At 47.5% G+C, this 18,260-nt stretch overlaps 1 protein-coding gene and 1 pseudogene across 3 annotated transcripts in view; one reads left to right on the forward strand and one right to left on the reverse strand.

The window, feature by feature from the left end:
* Nucleotides 1–13,015, forward strand: part of LOC147097012 (protein lifeguard 2-like) — a 38,899-nt gene extending 25,884 nt beyond the window's left edge. For 2 of the 3 annotated variants that reach the window (XM_085972739.1, XM_085972741.1), the window contains exons 5-12: nt 1,369–1,422; nt 1,794–1,844; nt 4,133–4,172; nt 6,964–7,001; nt 8,588–8,675; nt 9,329–9,424; nt 10,093–10,146; nt 11,027–13,015. In XM_085972739.1, coding sequence (XP_085828865.1) covers nt 1,369–1,422; nt 1,794–1,844; nt 4,133–4,172; nt 6,964–7,001; nt 8,588–8,675; nt 9,329–9,424; nt 10,093–10,146; nt 11,027–11,176 — 571 coding nt within the window. In that variant the 3' untranslated portion in view covers nt 11,177–13,015. Of the gene's footprint in view, nt 1–1,368; nt 1,423–1,793; nt 1,845–4,132; nt 4,173–6,963; nt 7,002–7,081; nt 7,120–8,587; nt 8,676–9,328; nt 9,425–10,092; nt 10,147–11,026 lie in introns of all 3 variants that reach the window. The other variant, XM_085972740.1, reaches the window with a different exon arrangement.
* Nucleotides 13,016–14,518: 1,503 nt separating this feature from the next.
* LOC147097013 (cytochrome c oxidase subunit FA4 pseudogene) lies at nt 14,519–14,768 on the reverse strand (annotated as a pseudogene).
* Nucleotides 14,769–18,260: the final 3,492 nt, after the last annotated feature.

The following is an 18,260-nucleotide window of genomic DNA, read 5'->3' on the forward strand; positions in this document are numbered from 1 at the left end:
ACCTGCTTTCAAATATTTGCTCCTGCAGCTCCGATAGCTGTCTTGGAGCAGAGCAAAAGCAGCCTGGCTCATTTACTGTTTTCTACTCGCAGTTCCTAACCTGCACTTGCGCTGTACCCCTCTTCCTATCCCAACTGGCATGGCTAAGATAGCAAATTCATCACATGGGCAATTGTGGGCACCAGTGCCCTGTGCCAAACATCAGTCGTTAAAATGCCAAGTGTGTGCATGCTGATTTGGCTCATTAACTCGTCTGTCCACCATAGAGTCATCACGGCACAGAAGGAGGCCATTCGGCCCATCGAGTCCGTGCCGGCTCTCTGTAGAGCAATCCAGTCAGTCCCATTCCCCCGCTCTATCCCCGTAGCCCTGCAAGTTTATTTCCCTCAAGTGCCTATCCAGTCTCCCCTTGAAAACATTGAGTGTCTCCGCTTCCACCACTTCCATCGGCAGCGAGTTCCAGGTCATCACCACTCGCTGCGTAAAAAAGTTTTTCCTCAGGTCCCCCCCTGTATCTCTTGCCCAAAACCTTAAATCTGTGTCCCCTAGTCCTTGTACCATCAACTAGTGGGAACAGCCTTTCCCTGTCTAGCCTATCCAAACCCGTCATAATCTTGTACACCTCTATCAAATCACCCGGCAACCTCCTTTGCTCTAATGAAAACAAATCCAGCTTCTCTAACCTGTCCTTGTAGCTAAGATCCCCCATCCCCGGAACCATTCTGGTAAATCTCCTCTGCACCCTCTCAAGGGCCTTCACATCCTTCCTAAAGTGTGGTGACCAGAACTGGATGCAATGCTCCAGCTGTGGCCTAACCCATCTCCCCTGGCACAAGAGACTGTTGAGCTTTCCACGGGAAAAGGGGGCGGGGGAATAAATTGGGGATAGATGTGATGTTTATGGGACAATAAAAAGTACTTAAGTCATTTGACTATTTCTTTTTAAAATGAAAGACTCAAAGGTTTGAGAGGGGAGGACGGGAGAGATTGTTGAAAAGGGTGACCCAGTAACGCTGCCCTCCATTCAGCGGGCACAAGTTTGAGCTTCAGTGCCCTCGGTGGGCGAGTTCTGCTGCGTGCCACCCACACTGCCAGGAGAGCGGGCTGGGCTATGTCGGGGCGGGGTTAAGTGTGCAGCACCCAATTTGCTCCTGGGTTGGTGATGCCATGACCGCCTAGCCGATTCGGTCCTGACTTTGACCGAACGAGAGAGACCTGCTCATCCATCTCCACTGCCAGGTAAGGAGGGCGCTACCCTTGGCGCATGAGTTGGATTATCCTGCAATTAAAGCCGGAGTGTCTCCTGTATTTCCATTCCAGGTTATTTGCTCTGAAATTGTATTTAACTGATTTTTTTTTTGTATACAGCGACCCTGTCAAGATTTACATTCAGGCACATCCTGGCTGGTACTGGGCTTCATAGTAAGTGTGAATTATTTGTGTCCTATGTCATCAATGCGTACGGAAAGGGTCTCCATACCTGCGTAGCATGCGCGCGTATCTGGGTTTTTGTGTACTTTGTTTGGGTGTGTGTCTGTGTGCGTGCAAATGTAAATGCCTATGTTCTATGTAGGTGTGTGTCCCATAGGGAAGAAGGTGTGATTTGCACCCCACATTCAAGAGGAAGCTAGATAAGTATATGAGAGAGAAAGGAATAGATGGGGTGGGAGGAGGCTCGTGTGGAGCACAAACACCGGCATGGACTAGTTGGCCTGTTTCTGTGCTGTAGATTCTATGTAAGCATTTAACAGCACACATTGCAGTCACTTTAACGCCTCTTTTCCTATTCACAGTGCGGTGTTCTTTGTTACCTATATGACCCTGGCCTGCTGCACTGGACCAAGGTAATTCTATTCAGGCAGAAAGCTTTTTTTTAACTTTCACTATAGATCATAGTACTTAATTAACTATTAAAATGGGTAATAATAATATAGATATGACAGGAAGGTGCATGGATTGTATATTTGAATTCTTCTTCCCTGCTTCATAAGCCAGTGGTTAGTATAATGAATGGTTTACCCGAGTGGAGGTCATTCTGTGTCATCGTGCGGCTCTATGGATTTTTATTTTGATGTGACAGGCGATCCCAAACCCTAAATGATTTGAATGAACCCTGACGGTTATTTATTTTCTATAAAAAACAGACTTGCATTTCTATAGCGCCTTTCACGACCTCAGGATGTCCCAAAGCGCTTTACAGCCAATGAAGTACTTTTTTGAAATGTAGTCATTGTTGTAATGTAGGAAACGCGGCAGCCAATTTGCGCACAGCAAGCTCCCACAAACAGCAATGTGATAACGACCAGCTAATCTGCTTATAGGTGTTGGTTGAGGGATAAATATTGGCCAGGATACCGGGCCAATAGCTGATCTGTATCTTGACTCCATTTCCCTGCCTTGGTTCCACATCCCTTAATACCCGTGCCTAACAATAATCTATCAATCTCCGTCTTTAAATTTTCAATTGACCCCCCAGCCTCAACAGCTTTTTGGGGGAGAGAGTTCCAGATTTCCACCACCCTTGGTGTGAAGAAGGGCCTTGGTGAGACCACACCTTGAGTATTGTGTGCAGTTTTGGTCGCCTTATCTGAGGAAGGATGTTCTTGCCATGGAAGGAGTGCAGCGAAGATTCACCAGACTGATACCTGGGATGGCAGGAGTGACGTACGAGGAGAGATTGGGTCGATTGGGCTTATACTCGCTGGAGTTTAGAATAATGAGAGGGGATCTCATTGAAACTTATAAAATTCTAACAGGACTAGGCAGACTAGATGCAGGAAGGATGTTCCCGATGGCGGGGGAGTCCAGAACCAGGGGTCACAGTCTAAGGATAAGGGGTAAGCCATTTAGGACAGAGATGAGGAGGAATTTCTTCACCCACAGAGTGGTGAACCTGTGGAATTCTCTACCACAGAAGGCAGTAGAGCCCAATTCATTAAATATATTCAAGAAGGAGTTGGATATATTTCTTAAGGCTAAAGGGATCAAGGGATATGGGGAGAAAGCAGGGACAGGGTACTGAATTTGGATGATCAGCCATGATCGCATTGAATGGCAGAGCAGGCTCGAGGGGCCGAATGGCCTACTCCTGCTCCTATCGTCTATGTTTCCTGACATCACCCCTGAACGTCCGAACTCTAATTTTAAGGTTATGCCCCCTTGTGCTGGATTTCCCCCACCAGAGGAAATAGCTTCTCTCTATCTACCCTCTGAACTCCTTTTAATCATCTTAAACACCTCGATTAGGTCACACCCTGGAGAAGAAGCCCAGGGGAAGGTTGGGGGGGGGGGGGGGTCACTCCACCCCTTTCAAGGTGCTTCTTTGGCGATCTCTCAATCGGGTCTCGTTGATGATGTATACCATGCTGCCTCATGGAGTAAACGTCACACATTTACGGTCTAGATCTACCCTGACAGGTGGTGTTATGGCCACTACCCAGGGGCATTGCCCTTCCCATTTTTGTATTACTTTGACGCACTCCCAGGATGGTGTAAAGTGAAGAAGATAGACTACCTATTTGGTGGTAGGGCTTCTTTATTCTTTGAACGGGAAGCACAATGATCACCCCCAGTCGCTGAAGAAATATCGTTTGGAGGGTCGGTGTTAAGTGGTCCTTTAGTTTCAGGCAAGCTTGAAGTCCAAACGAGCTTGCACAGAGGCTTCATGCGACACCAGAGCAGGTGACCTCGTGTAGCACCGCCAATCAGCACACGGTTTCCCCAGAACTTATTAAGCTCGGCCTTACTTCTTGAGTGCGTGGAGGACGCATGTCATTCAAGAAGTGAAGAGACCTTACCAGATAGGTAAGCAATCTTTCCTCATCCTTGATGTTTGCCATGTTCGTCTGTACACACGTGAAATCTCCTGGTCCTTGTATGTTACAAGCAACAGACCAAAGTTCCATTGTTCTTAAAGGGGATTGTCCCAATATTGTGAACCTGCATCACCACACCCCCCCCCCCCCCCCACTTACATTATGTACACTGGACACAGTGACTGGTTCTGATGGAATTAAAGTTATGGCAGTGGAAAAGGTTTGCCAAACAACTTGTAGCGCCCCTTTAAGAATTCCCAGGAAGCGATTGACAAACTGTAATAGTTAATCTAGAGCTTTGCTTCTGTGTGTTACAGGAGGTATTTCCCATGGAACCTGATCCTCCTGAGCATTTTTGTAAGTATTGTGGCTCAAAGTATCGCAGAATCCTTTGTTTCCGTGCCTCCCTTTCTCTATAGTTAATTGTACTCTTTGTTACCTACGACCTGCTTAGTAGTATTTGGTGCACCAACAGACCGCACACCACAAGAAAGCCAACACTTGTATTCATATCATGCGAGAGTTGCACTGGAGACCTATATTTGTCTGGGATGAGCAAAAGGGTAACTACTTCTCTTTAAGCAAACATGCCCGAGCCTCAAACCTCCGCTTAATTCCTTTAATCATCTTAAACACTTCAATTAGATCTTCTATACTCAAGGGAATACAAGCCTAGTCTATGCAACCTATCCTTTTAGCCCAGTATCATTCTGGAGATGGGGGTCTAACTAGAACATTATATAACTTTAACATAACTTCCACCCCTTTGTTTTCCAGCCCCCTCGAGATAAAGGCCAACATTCCTTTTTAATTATTTTTTGTGCCTGTCCACTAGCTTTTAGTGATTTATGTACACAGACCCATGAATCTCTCTGCTCCTCCACAGTTTCTAGCTTCTCACCATTTGGAAAATATTCTGATCGATCCTTCTTGGGTCCAAAGTGGATGACATCGCACGTCCCCACACTGAACTCCATCTGCCACAGTTTTGCCCACTCACTTAATCTACCAATGTAACTTTCTGCTCCCATCTACACTAATTACTGTGCTACCTAACTTAGTGTTGTCAGCAAACTTGGATATACAGCTCTCTATTCCTTCATCTATGTCATTGATAAATATAGTGAAAAGCTGAGGCCCCAGCACAGATCCCTGGGGGACACCACTAATCACTTCCTGCCCATTGGAGTACATACCCATTATCCCTACTCTGTCTCCTACCTAATTCCCTATCCATGTTAATAGGTTGCCTCCAATTCCATGCACTTTCATTTTCATTAAGGGTCTCTTGTGGGGAACCTTATTGAATGCCTTCTGGAAGTCCATATAAATAACATCCATAGACACTTCCTATCTACCATGTTAGTGACCTCCTCAAAAATCAACTAGGTTAGTTAGACATGACTTGCCCTTTACAAATCTCTCTGATCAGTTCATATTTCAGATCAGATCAGATTAGATTTATTTGCCATATGTAACAAGTACAATGGCATGCTTGTTCCCCGTCGGGACGCGTCAGCTATACATACAGCGCCGCGTTCAGAGTCAATACAATGGCTTCCCGTGGCAGTGGGAGCACGATGTCCCTCAGCCGCTCCGTCCTCCTCTTCACCGCAGCCAAGTGCAGTCACTCTGTGCTTAATAACAGATTCTAGTAACCTCCCCACAAGAGAGATTTGACTAATGGGCCTGCAATTTCCTGGTTTATCGCTCTTCCCCTGAAGTAGTTATTTAAGAAGGGTATGGCATGCATGTAGAATGAGGAGGCACAGGTTCAGACTAATGGGTGGCAAGTGTAGGGCTGATGTTGGGAAGTTCTTCACGAAAAGGGTGATCAGCATGTGGAATGGCCTTCTGAGTGTGATGGTGGAGGTGGAATCCTTTGAGACAGATAAGTGATGAGGATAATGCAGGATTTTTCCTATCTGTCTGAGCTGAGATGTGCTGGACAGCCCATGCACATCCATATTTGTCTTGTGAAGCTGATCGTCTGCGCTGAAACTCTGTTAGGAATTGGGGAGGGGGGGCTCGAGGCAGAAAGTCAAAACTGTGCTGGCAGGACCACTGCATAGTACCAGTGACCAAGAGAAAGCCATTGATTATCTGCAATCCTCCAAATAATACATTTTCAATAAATACACTCATAGTATACACACACAACCCTCGATACATGAGCGATTTTTCTCAGCCCTATGGAGGCAGGACTGCCGGGAAAATGGCAGAATTGGGGGCGGGTGGCAAACCCGCTCCCAACCCGCCTCCATGCCATCTTCCCAGGAGGCGGGTAGCCGTCCCGCGCCGGGTCCCGTCTCCTTGGAGGCGGGAAGGGATTAAAGCCTATTAACTGTCTGTTAACAGGCAGTCAACGGGCAGAAAATAGGATTATCCCCTTTTTGCCCTCGAGTGCGGGCTTCCCGAAGGCTGCGAAACCCGCCAGGTCAGCGAGGCGAGTACTTGGTCTGCGGAGGGTGGGGCGGGGGGGTGGAGGGGGTGCAAAAGTGTGGTGTGAAGGTAAGTGTGATGGATTCAAGAGTGTAGAGGTGAGTATCTGAGGTAAGTCCTAAGTGTTTTTAAAAGTGTACTTACCTTTGTTTCTTCCTGTAGGCTTCAGTCGGTTTCTATACGGAGAGTCTCGCACCTCCGTGTTGCAGATGAGGGATGGCCGTTGCATTCTCAGATGCAACAAACATCTCAATTCTGTAAAAGAAAGAAGGTTGATGAGGTCTTGAATGCAAGACCTCATCAAACTGCAGAGATTGTCACTGTTTGACAGCTTCACAGAGCTGTCACACGATGACAATTCAGCTGTCAAAATTTTTTTGACAGATGAAACGTCATACGTTGACGTGCTCTGTAACCGGCTTCCCCTTAATTGGCCTGCTAAGCCCACTGGGCGGACTTAACGAGGTCAATCAAGGGAAAATAGCGTGGGTTGGCCACAACTCGATGGAGGCGGGACTGAAACCCGACGAGCAGCAGTCCTGCCTCCATTCACAAAATCGCCCCCGTGGTCTTTGCTGCTTTTTCGGCAATCTATTAGGACTAATAATAATGGTGTTTGATGACCAATCAAAGCGGACCTCATTGGGAGTGTACGTCTGGTGTCTGTGTAGCATTAACCAGTGATGTTTCTAATTAATCTCTGCAGACTCTGGCCATGTCTTACATGACGGGAATGATGTCAAGGTATTGCAATAATTAGCCATTTCATTCTCTCTGCCGTGATTTTAACCGCTTTCCTCTGTTTGTGTTTAACTTTTCCAAAGACGGCCAGTTTTGCATGCATGCTTGGATTTATTTCAAGGTATTTTTTTTTCTAAACCATTCTTGCTTTGAGATGAATGCTCGTTGATTGCCTGGAAAGTGGCATTGATTTCTGTGGCTCTGCATGGCGGGCAGTAACAGTGTGTCCCTCAGAGCAGTGTTGTTTCCCTGGTTTGTGCTACTTAGCTGATCTCCTCCAGGACACTAGAAGGGGCACTATCCTGTGTGTCTCTGGGTTGGGGGGGTGGGGCGGCATGGGTAGATCTTTGCGATAGTGTCACCACTTCTCAGACCCGCTAACTCCGACAAAATTGCTTCTGTCCTGAGGGGTTCCCAACTCTGGCCTGTTCTCCCTATCTACTCCTTCTGTGTCCTACTTTACAATCGCTGTCTTGAAAGTTGCCTCTTACCGATCCCCTTTTCCTTTTGATCCCTTCAGATTGTCAGCTCTTTCTCCAGTTTTCTTTCCCTGTTTTGTCTTGCTCTCTCATCTTTGCACCATCCTAAAGGTCTCATACTGTGGAACTCCTTCCTCCCCCAGTCTTCCTTCCCTTCTGCACTCCACAGACTTTTAACCACTGCTTCCTGATGTGGCCTATCTTCCCCCCTCCTCTTTTAACCTTGGTGGGGTCCTCCACTGTGGGCCTTTGTCCTTTGACTGGGTTTCTGACTAAAAGAAAGGGAAGGGCTATGGAGATTGGCGCTGAGGCTATTGACTCGGGCAGTGGGCAAACCACAGACCACTGACCTGCACCATATCAGATGTATAACATAAAAGCAAACATGAAACAAGAGTCATTGCTGTTGATACAACAACTTGTATTTGTATAGCGCCTTTAACGTAGTAAAACGTCCCAAGGCGCTACACAGGAGTATAATAAGATGAAAAAATTTGACACTGAGCACACATGAGAAATTAGGGCAGGTGAGCTTGGTCAAAGAGGTAGGTTTTAAGGAGCGTCTTAAAGGAGGAAAGAGAGACAGAGAAGTTTAGGCAGGGAAGTCCAGAGCTTAGGGCCTAGGCAACAGAAGGCACGGCCACCAAAGGTTGAGCGATTATAATCAGGGATGCTCAAGAGGGCAGAATTAGAGGAGCGCAGATATCTCGGAGGGTTGTGGGGCTGGAGGAGATTACAGAGATAGGGAGGGGTGAGGCCATGGAGGGATTTGAAAACGAGGATGAGAATTTTAAAATCGAGGCGCTGCTTAACCGGGAGCCAATGTAGGTCAGCGAGCACAGGGGTGATGGGTGAACAGGACTTGGTGCGAGTTACGACACGGGCAGCCGAGTTTTGGATGACCTCCAGTTTACGTAGGGTGGAATGTGGGAGGCCGGCCAGGAGTGCGTTGGAATAGTCAAGTCTAGAGGTAACGAAGGCATGGATAAGGGTTTCAGCAGCAGATGAGCAGAGGCAGGGGCGGAGACAGGCGATGTTAGAGGTGGAAATAGGCGGTCTTTGATACCACAATTAAGATCTGTATTGATTTTTTAATATTTTATTTTCCAGCTACTACAATACAAAATCTGTCCTGCTTTGCTTTGCCATCACAGCACTGGTGTGTTTCGCTGTTACAATATTCAGCTTTCAGACAAAGGTAAGCTGGGGTCAACAGGCCTGCTGGAGGCTTCCAAACAATCACTTCCTCCAGTGTCCTTAGAGGCCAGGTATTCAGAATCTTCAGAGTTGAAGATGAATGAACTAGTGAGACATTGGCCCCGATATTTACTGGGGTGGGATTTCCAAGTTGGGTGGGAGGCATTCTGGTCGAGTTTTAACTCCGTGGCATGTGTGTTTTTTAAAAATGAACAGATTCCCTGCCCGGAAGCCAGCCTGATTGACAGGCTTGACTCCCGTTGGGCGGGGAGCGCTGCAGAAGAAGCCACAGCCCAGGAGCTGGTACATTCGTCCTGCTCGGGGTAGAGATAGGGAGGGAGGGAGGGTGGGCACAGCGTGGTGTGGAGGCTTGGGGGTGATTGCGTGGGGTTGGGGAGAGATGGGACAGAGATGTGAGGGTCGGGGCGGGTCCGATCATGGAGGTGGGGGGCGGTTGATCGTGGGGTGGGGGTGGAGTCGATGATCGTGCTGGGGGAGGGTATGGTCGCATGGCGTGGGATACAGGTTTGCTTGGGGGGGGCGGGGGAAAGCACTCCTGCTCCTCTTTGCCCTAAATGAAAATTTGCTTCAAGTTCATTTTAATTTGTTCTGAACCCAACCACAGATCTGATGACCAGGATTTTCTTTTTTCAGTTTGACTTCACCTCCTGCCATGGGGTCCTCTTTGTGCTGCTGATAGTCCTTTGCATCAGTGGCTTTGTCCTGGCAATTGTGTTGCCATTTCAGTATGTAAGTAAACTCCTCCACCCTTCCACGTGTTAACTTGCACAAAAAGAATTGACTGCCGCGAAATAATTGACTGCCGTGCCTTTCAAATGCGGGCCTGCTAAACTCTCTGCATTCAACTCTGTCTGCTGACTGTCGCAGAGAAAAAGGATAAAATATATTTTTAAACGGAGAGACTATCGGCACCGCAGTTGTCCTCCATCGTGCACCCGACTCACTTTAGGGTTGGGGGTGCTTAGGGTAGTGGGTTAGCGTTGGGAGGGTTAGGGTTTTGGAGATATGGGGATTGTTAATGCTCTGCATTTTGAGAGATCTGAACTGGCACCTTCGCAGTTCGCGCTGCGTTGCCTATTGACGATATGGGCCAATGGCCAAAAAAAAAAATTATTTACACTGCGGGGCCAGTGGCCGAGACCGCTGTTGCCAACGTGGGCCAGTGGCCGAGACCGCTGTTGCCAACGTGGGCCAGTGGCCGAGACCGCTGTTGCCAATGTGGGCCAGTGGCCGAGACCGCTGTTGCCAACGTGGGCCAGTGGCCGAGACCGCTGTTGCCAACGTGGGCCAGTGGCCGAGACCGCTGTTGCCAACGTGGGCCACCGTTATTGACAACTAATGCATCAATTTTAGAAAGCAAGAGGTCGTGATTGATGCTGTCCTTTTTTGTATTTCAGGTTCCTTGGCTTCATGCTCTTTATGCAGTGCTGGGCGCCATCATTTTCACAATGGTGAGTCATTCACAGGGCACTTTTACTTTGCAGTTCAGATTTTGGACACAGGCCCTCCCGTCCCTCCGCCCTGCCCTCCCAGTTTAAATTCCCACTTGGCGCTATTTCCATCAGGAAATCTGACAGCTGCTCAAGATTTAGGAAAAAGTGGGTCTCCACTGCTGCTGGATCAAGGTAAGTTTAGTGTTTCTATCTCCCAGTGCAGCCGATGGCCAGAGAATGATCTGCGTATGTTGTTGGCTGTACTCTTATAAGTCTATACTGGGGTCTTCTCCATTAGTGCATCACCACCAGTTTTAAGGGCAGGCAGGCTACTGACTGGAGGTGCTAGACAGGGGTGTCTCTCAGGTGTCAGCTGTGGCTCAGTGGGTAGCACTCTTGCCTCGGAGTCAGAAGGTTGTGGGTTCAAGTCCCACTCCAGAGACTTGAGCACAAAATCTAGGCTCCCGGTGCAGTGCTGAGGGAGTGTTGTACTGTTGGAGGTGCTGTCATGTGGATGAGCCATTACTCTATTAAAGCCCTCTCGGGTGGATGTAAAAGGTCCCATGGCACTTTTCAAACAGCTGTAGTGTCCTGGCCAATATTTATCACTCGAGCAACAGCTAAAAATAGATTATCTGGCCATTTAGCTCATTGCTGTTTGTAGGACCTTGTTTTGCGCAAATAAGTGGCCGCGTTTCCTACATTACAACAGTGACTACACTTGGCTGTGTACTCATTGGCTGTGAAGTGCTTTGGGACGTCCTGAGGTTGTAAATGCAAGTCATTTATTTCCATGCAAGCTTGTAATGGCTTTAGCTCCTGCCAAATCGAAACTGGTACCACAGAGAAAGACCATTCAAATACCACTTGCGTTGTGCTTCTTCTTCTCCTCCTCCAGTTCCTGGCCTTTGACACGCAGCTCCTGATAGGCAATCGCCGGTACGCGATCAGCCCTGAGGAATACATCTTCGGGGCGCTGAACCTCTACCTGGACATCATTTACATCTTCACCTTCATGCTGCAGATTTTTGGCTCCAGTCGCGAATGAGTCGGTCGGCGTGAGCGGCCTCCGCTTGAGATGGCCCGCCAGATGTATAAATACCAGCAACAGCAGCACCTAGAGTTACAGCAAGTGGAGGCGCTGAAAAGAATCCAATCACTCCAGCTTGTCTAGTAACTTATTTACATTGGAATTCTTTTGTGTTAACATACAGTGAATCTAGTACAGGAAACTCTTTTTTTTTTATCCGGCACCGACGGGACCGGCGTGGTGCCTGTTTATCAAAAAGTCCGGATTACAGAGAGGTATAGTTAAAAGGTACAAGAGCCACAGATCCAGGCGTCCCTGTTGCATAGCAACAAGTGCAGGAACCCCGGCCACAATATCCAGGCGTCCCTGTTGCATAGCAACAGGTGCAGGAACCCCGGTTACACGGCCACAGATCCAGGAACGGCCACTAATATGAAGTAAAACTTACCTGAACCTACTCCTGAATTTTGCCGGTTAACACAGATTTCCGGTTATTTAGGTGCCGGTAAATCGAGAGTTTCCTGTATACGGTGGAACTGCACAAGCTTATAGGTAGACGCCCGACCACAATACATATACTAGTGCATTTTGGGCTTTCTTTGTGCATATTTCCCGGTTGCAATGTATGAGCAGAACACAGCCGATATACCTGCTTCCTTCACATTAGGGTGCTGTTTGAGTCGGCCGTCAGTGATCTAAGCTGAGCTTCCTCTACTTTCTTCACATTTTTAGTCATTTTTAAAGGGTGCGATATCTGTAAATGCCTTGGAAGGAATTTTCAAACGGTGTTCGTTGGCTGAGGGGATGGCCATTGAACCGGCTCCTCCGACCTAGGCTGCTCTAGGAGGTGCAGTTCGGGGGTTGAATGGATCTCTCTTTTTAAAATAAAAAAAAATGTTTTGCTTCTCCTAAGTCGCTCCAGGTTGCTCTTGTGCACTCCAAGTGTCAGCCAGTGGCTCAGTGGGTCGCACTCTCTCACCTCTGGGTCTGAAGGTTGCGGGTTCAAGTCCCACTCCAGAGGCTTGAGCGCGAAATCCAGGCCGACGCTCCCAGCGCAGTGCTGAGGGAGTGCTGCACTGTCGGAGGTGCCGCCTTTCGGTTGAGACCTTGAACCGAGGCCCCCTCGGGCGGACGGAAAACATCCCGCGGTGGCGGGGGGGGGGGGGGAGTTCTCCAATATTTATCCCTCCACAAACCTCACTTTAAAAGCGGATTATCTGATCATTTGCTGTCTGTGGGATCTTGCTGTGCGCAATTTTGGCTGCTGCGTTTGTCGGCGTGACTGCACTTGAAAAGTAATGCATTGACGCATTTGGGGAGGGTGTGAAAGGCACTATATAAATGCAAGTTCTTTTTTTCCTATTTGTCAGCACTGAGGTACAGGAAACTTTGTGATATCCAGCACTGATGGGACCGAGCTGTTGCCGTCCCATCAAAACTGCCGGACAAACCAGCGCTAATGTTGAAACATACGGAGCTGCTCCGTATCTGGTAACAAACCCTGTTGCTTAGCAACAGCTTCTAAACAGTCGGCCGTACCTTGCAAGCGTCTCTGTAGCTTAGCAGCAGCTTCAGCGAGACCTTGCAGAGCCTGACTGGTGAACAAAAAGCAACGAGAAGAAAAAAAACCTAACGAAATGGCTCCTGATTTTTGCCGGTGGATCGAGCATTCCGGACAGTTAACCTCCGGATAAACCAAAGTTTCCTGTAGCTTGAGTCCTGGGGCTACAGGAAAGACCCCTTGCCTGTCCTCTTGGTATTGGTTCATGGCGCACTGTGAAAAGGGAACCGGAACATAAAAACTTGGTGGATGGTGGGGAGATTAAATAAAAGGCTGCATTATACTTGTTACTGACACCCTGTGTGGAAAGTTGGCTGTTTTATATTTGATTTGCTTAATAATCAAGGGAAAGCTCTTTTTAAACCGCTTAAATTATCGATAATCTACTTTAACACGAGTAATGACTACTACCCATTTACAACCTCCACTGGATTTGAACCAATGCTGCCTCGACGGGTCTAGACAGAGTAGATAGAGAGAAACTGTTCCCATTGGCGGAAGGGTCGAGAACCAGAGGACACAGATTTAAGGTGATTGACAGAAGATCCAAAGGCGACGAGGAAAAACTTTTTTACTCAGCGAGTGGTTATGATCTGGAATGCACTGCCTGAGAGGGTGGTGGAGGCAGATTCAATCGTGGCTTTCAAAAGGGAGTTAGATAAGTACCTGAAGGGGAAAAAAATGGCAGGGCTAAGGGGAAAGGGCGGGGGAGTGGGACTAGCTGAAGTGCTCTTGCAGAGAGCCGGCACGGGCTTGACGGGCCGAATGGCCTCCTTCTGTGCTGTGACTACTCTGTGATTCTATGAAATTACCAGCACAGGCACGATGGGCAGAATGGCTCCTTCTGTGCTGTAACCATTCTATGATTCGATGTGCACAGTGCTGAGCTGCACACTCCAAACCTGGACCAGCATTCAGAATAAAAAGGTCATCAAAATCCAGAGCAAGTGCTAATGATGCTCATCGCAGGTCATGAATAATGGGTGCTGGTGCACCCTGTATTATCTGCCCAAAAGAAGGGGGGATCACCTCGGTCGATAATGGGAATTGGCAAATCGGGATCTTGCGGCAAAGACACTTGGCCCAGGAATGAAGATGACGATGGAAAAAGGTACAAGCCCACGAGACTGAGGGGCAGGAAAAGATCAGTTGGTCCATCAAGCCCCACCCACAACATGATGGCCAGAGCATCATGATTAGACACTTCCTCCCTCCCTCCGCAGGGGAAAACTACTCTGGGAAAGGTCCTCTCTCACCCTCTTTTTTAGGTAGTGCACCCCAAGTTTATTTACATCAATATTCCATATACACAACTTAAGTACAGTACAGGAAACTTTTTTAAAATCTGGCACGGACGGGACCGACGTGGTGCCGGTTCATCAAAAATTCCGGATAACCGAACGCTATAGTAAAAGATAGGGAGAGCTGAGAGCTCCGTATAAAGCAACAAACCCTGTTGCTTAGCAACAGCTTCAGAACAATGGCCACGAGTTACAAGCGTCTCTGTAGCTTCGCAACAGCTGCAGCCACACCCTTGCACAGCAACACATGGAGGAAGGCAAGTAATAAAAGCTACCTGAACCTACTCCTGAATTTTGCCGGTTAACCGAGATTTCCGGTTATTTAGGTGCCGGTAAATCGAAAGTTTCCTGTAGTATATTTGACTCCTGAATAGTGAACTAAAACTCATGATTCCTGAATAGTGCACTAGAAAACAGTAGTTGTAACATAGGCTCCATTGTGCAGAGAGATTCATGGCCCAGCAAAACCATCTGGACAGGATGCTCAGTCTTCAACATTTAGAAGCCTGAGCGATCCTCCTTCAGCTTACTGTAGTCCATGTTCACAGAAAAGAACTTGTACTGGTCGGTGGGTGCCATGTTATTCCATGGCCCAGGGTTGTTCTTTCGATTCCAGCTAACTTCAGGGTTGCGGACAGCAAGCCGCATGAGATGCATGCTTGCTCCAAGACTTCCAGCTCCAGTGAAGACCAAACAATGGAATTAAGCTCGGGTGGCTCTTGGCCTGGCGTAAAATCACTCCTAACATGGCGCCCGCTGCTCACCTCCCACCCTCCTAGGCGATCGAAACCAGTGCAGGAGATCACGTGGACCAAGGGTTATCTAAAATGTAGAAAACAAATAACAAAAGAAACGCAATGTCTTTTTATTCACCAAGGAAAGGAGATGCGATCTAGATAATAAAGGAAGCTTTGCAATGAGGTCTCACACAAAGCGTTGTCCTTTGAAAATTCTGGCAACGATCAGGGTAGCAGATAATGAAGGTATCACAATGTATATATCAAATAAATGCTGGGTCCGGGGACAGATGAAAGTGATCCTTTCTGGCAAAGGAACAAGTTGGAAACTTTAATTTAGAAATTCTGAGTGCAGTATTCAGCCTTTTTCCCCCTCCGTCGTGCTCCCGATTGTTGTTGTTCCTTTTAAGTCCTATTTCCACCTCACAGAAAGTACTTTGTAGCTCGGAGATTTATACTTCGAAAAGAGAAGAGCTTCCACTTATAAATCTGCATTTCTGGTTGAATGTTGCTTTTATATTCCTTTTGCTTTGGGTTCCTGCATTCTCTGATTGACAAATGCTGGATCCAGTGCAAAATATCTCCACAGGGCAGTTAACGTTGGGGTGATTTATCTTTTGCAAATTGGGACCATTACTTAAAAACAGCTGAAGAACCAGGAGGATCTGCTCTGCTGCAGCGGTACTTTTGGTGCTGGTAAGAGTTTGGAGGTGCATCTGGTAACTTGTCTTTGAGAATTTGGAGCCTGTCCCTTTCGTCCCCGAAGAGCTGTTGAGCAAACGTTTTCTGGCATCGAAGTAAACCAAGCAGCAAGGAGAGGCAGTGGCCATTAATTTCCATGGGAGTTCTCCCGACGAAGTTACGGTGGGAGATCAGAAGATTGGCGCAAATCCCGGAGAAGTGGTGTGAATGGCCGTTTCCGCCGCTGCTCCTGGGTTTCTGCTGACGTTCCAGTGGGAGAGCGGGGAATTCTACCCCCAAGCTGTCCCGCTTGCATTATTTACGCTCCCCTCTTTCTCCAAACAACCACCTTTAAGGAACCGCGACATGCGGCAAATAACTGGCTGCTTCGAACTGAACTGGCAAAGCTGAGAGTCAGTGCAGTTTGTCCATGGTATGTGTGACCCCAGTTGTTTTATGGTTTTAAAATTTTTTTTTTTTTTTTTTTTTTTTTTTTAAAAAGCGTACACCCTCTGATTTTGTTGCACCCGGGCCGCCAGCGTGACTGAGGGGGCATTGAATGAAGTCTCCTCAGCCATGCAGCACACAGTTGGGCAGTCTGGCTCCCTCTGGAACTTGAAGCAATGCTGTGCGCATTCAGGAGGGAGCTCAAGTGGGGCAGGGTGTGAGGTTGGGACTACCTAACCCCCAACCAATCCGTGGGATCCAAATCAAGCTCCTAGCTTTCCCATTTTGTTCCCCTGTTCAGAATATTTTTCTCTGTTTAGTTCACCTCTGACCTGCTCTTCAATTGGTGTCTTTTATGTTGCGTTTCCAGCTCCACGTTCTTTATTCCAAGGTGCCTAAGAACTGCTTTAATCTTCAGTCAGGGTTTTTGTTGCTCTTGATTTCAACATTGTAAGCGGGATTATGAAATGGCCAGGAACTGGTGGATCAACTGTAGAAGCATCAGCTGACCCATGTCACTGGCTTGCTGGAGGTGAGTTCGAGTACAGTAGGGGTTTTGCATTCACCTCTTAAGTGCATAGCTCTCAGCGAAGGCTAGAGAGGACCTCTTTGACCGAGTTTTCGTGGCCATCGGGTCCAGAGGTTGAGAGCAGATCTTCAACGAGGAAGGTGGGAGTGCCAACAGCCCCTTTTGGTTCACTTGGATCCAGTACTTGAGCTCATCATCTAAGCTGACACTTCAGGGCAGTACTGAGGGAGTGCTGCCTTGTCAGAGGTGCCATCTTTCGGATGAGACATTATTCTATGATAAACCGAGGTCCCATCTGCCTGTTCAGGCGGATGTAAAAGATCCCACGGCACTATTTGAAGAAGAGCAAAGGAATTCTCTTGATGTCCTGGCCAACATTTATCCCTCCGCCAACACCACGGGAAATGGGTTATCTGATCATTTATCTCATTACTGTTTGTGGGACCTTGCTGTGCGCAAATTGGCTGCTTTGTTTGCTGACATAACAGCAACTGCACTTCAAATGTAATTCATTGATTGGGAGGTGCTTTGGGACATCCTGAGGGATGTGAAAGACATTATATAAGTGCAGGTTCTTCCTTGCAGTTTAGGAAGCTTATTTCCTACCTTGCTGCTTTTGTGGGAGGTATGGTGTTGGGCAGCTGTACATTCAGCCCTTGGCTGGTTTTCTGGGCTCTATAGGGGCAATTTTGGACAGAAATTGCCATCTGGGTGCAAAGCTGTCATCCTAGGGGAGCAGTTCTTCAACGAGGAAGGTGGGAGTGCAAACAATGCCTTTTGGGTCACTTGGCTCCAGCTAACACTTCAGGGCACTACTGAGGGAGTGCTGCCTTGTCAGAGGGTGCCATCTTTCAGATGAAACATTATTCTATGATAAACCGAGGCCCCATCTGCTGGGCCATGATGTCACCAGAAGACCCAAAATCCTTCATCTTGATATGCACAAAGAATCTTAAATTGTTGATGAGGTTAAGACTGAACAAATAAAAGCCAGCGATGAAACACAGATAAATGTGAGGTATTACATTTTGGTAGGAAGAATAGGGAGGTCACTTATCACTTGGAGGGTGCGAGTCTAGGTGGGGTGGAGGAACAAAGGGATCTCGGAGTACAAATACACAAATCACTAAAAGGTGCGACACAGGTTAGCAAGGCCATTAAAAAAGCAAACCAAGCACTAGTGTTTACTTCTAGAAGGATAGAATTGAAAAGTAGGGAAGTTATGCTAAACCTGTATCGAACCTTGGTTAGACCACACTTGGAGTACTGCGGACAGTTCTGGTCGCCGTATTATAAATAGGATATAGAGGCACTGGAGAGGATGCAGAGAAGATTTACAAGGATGATACCAGAAATGCAAGGGTATACATATCAGGAAAGGATGAGCAGGCTGGGTCTCTTTTTCTCTTGAAAAAAGAAGGCTGAGGGGTGACCTAATAGAGGTCTTTAAAATTATGAAAGGTTTTGATAGAGTGGATACAGAGAGAATGTTTCCACTTGTGGGGAAGAGCATAACTAGAGGCCATCAATATAAGATAGTCACCAAGAAATCCAATAGGGAATTCAGAAGAAACTTCTTTACCCAGAGAGTGGTGAGAATGTGGAACTCGCTACCACAGGGAGCGGTTGAAGCGAATAGTATAGATGCATTTAAGGGGAGGCTAGACAAGCATATGAGGGAGAAGGGAATAGAGGGTTATGCTGATGGGGTTAGATGAGGAAAGATGAGAGGAGGCTCGTGTGGAGCATAAACACCGGCATGGACTGGTTGGGCCGAATGGCCTGTTTCTGTGCCGTATATCCTATGTAGTCCTATGCAAGATAAAATAAATCAGAGTGATTGATT

Source organism: Somniosus microcephalus, chromosome 33 (assembly GCF_052327205.1).
Source record: "Somniosus microcephalus isolate GS21.2 chromosome 33, FLI_Smic_1.0, whole genome shotgun sequence".
Taxonomy (NCBI): domain Eukaryota; kingdom Metazoa; phylum Chordata; class Chondrichthyes; order Squaliformes; family Somniosidae; genus Somniosus; species Somniosus microcephalus.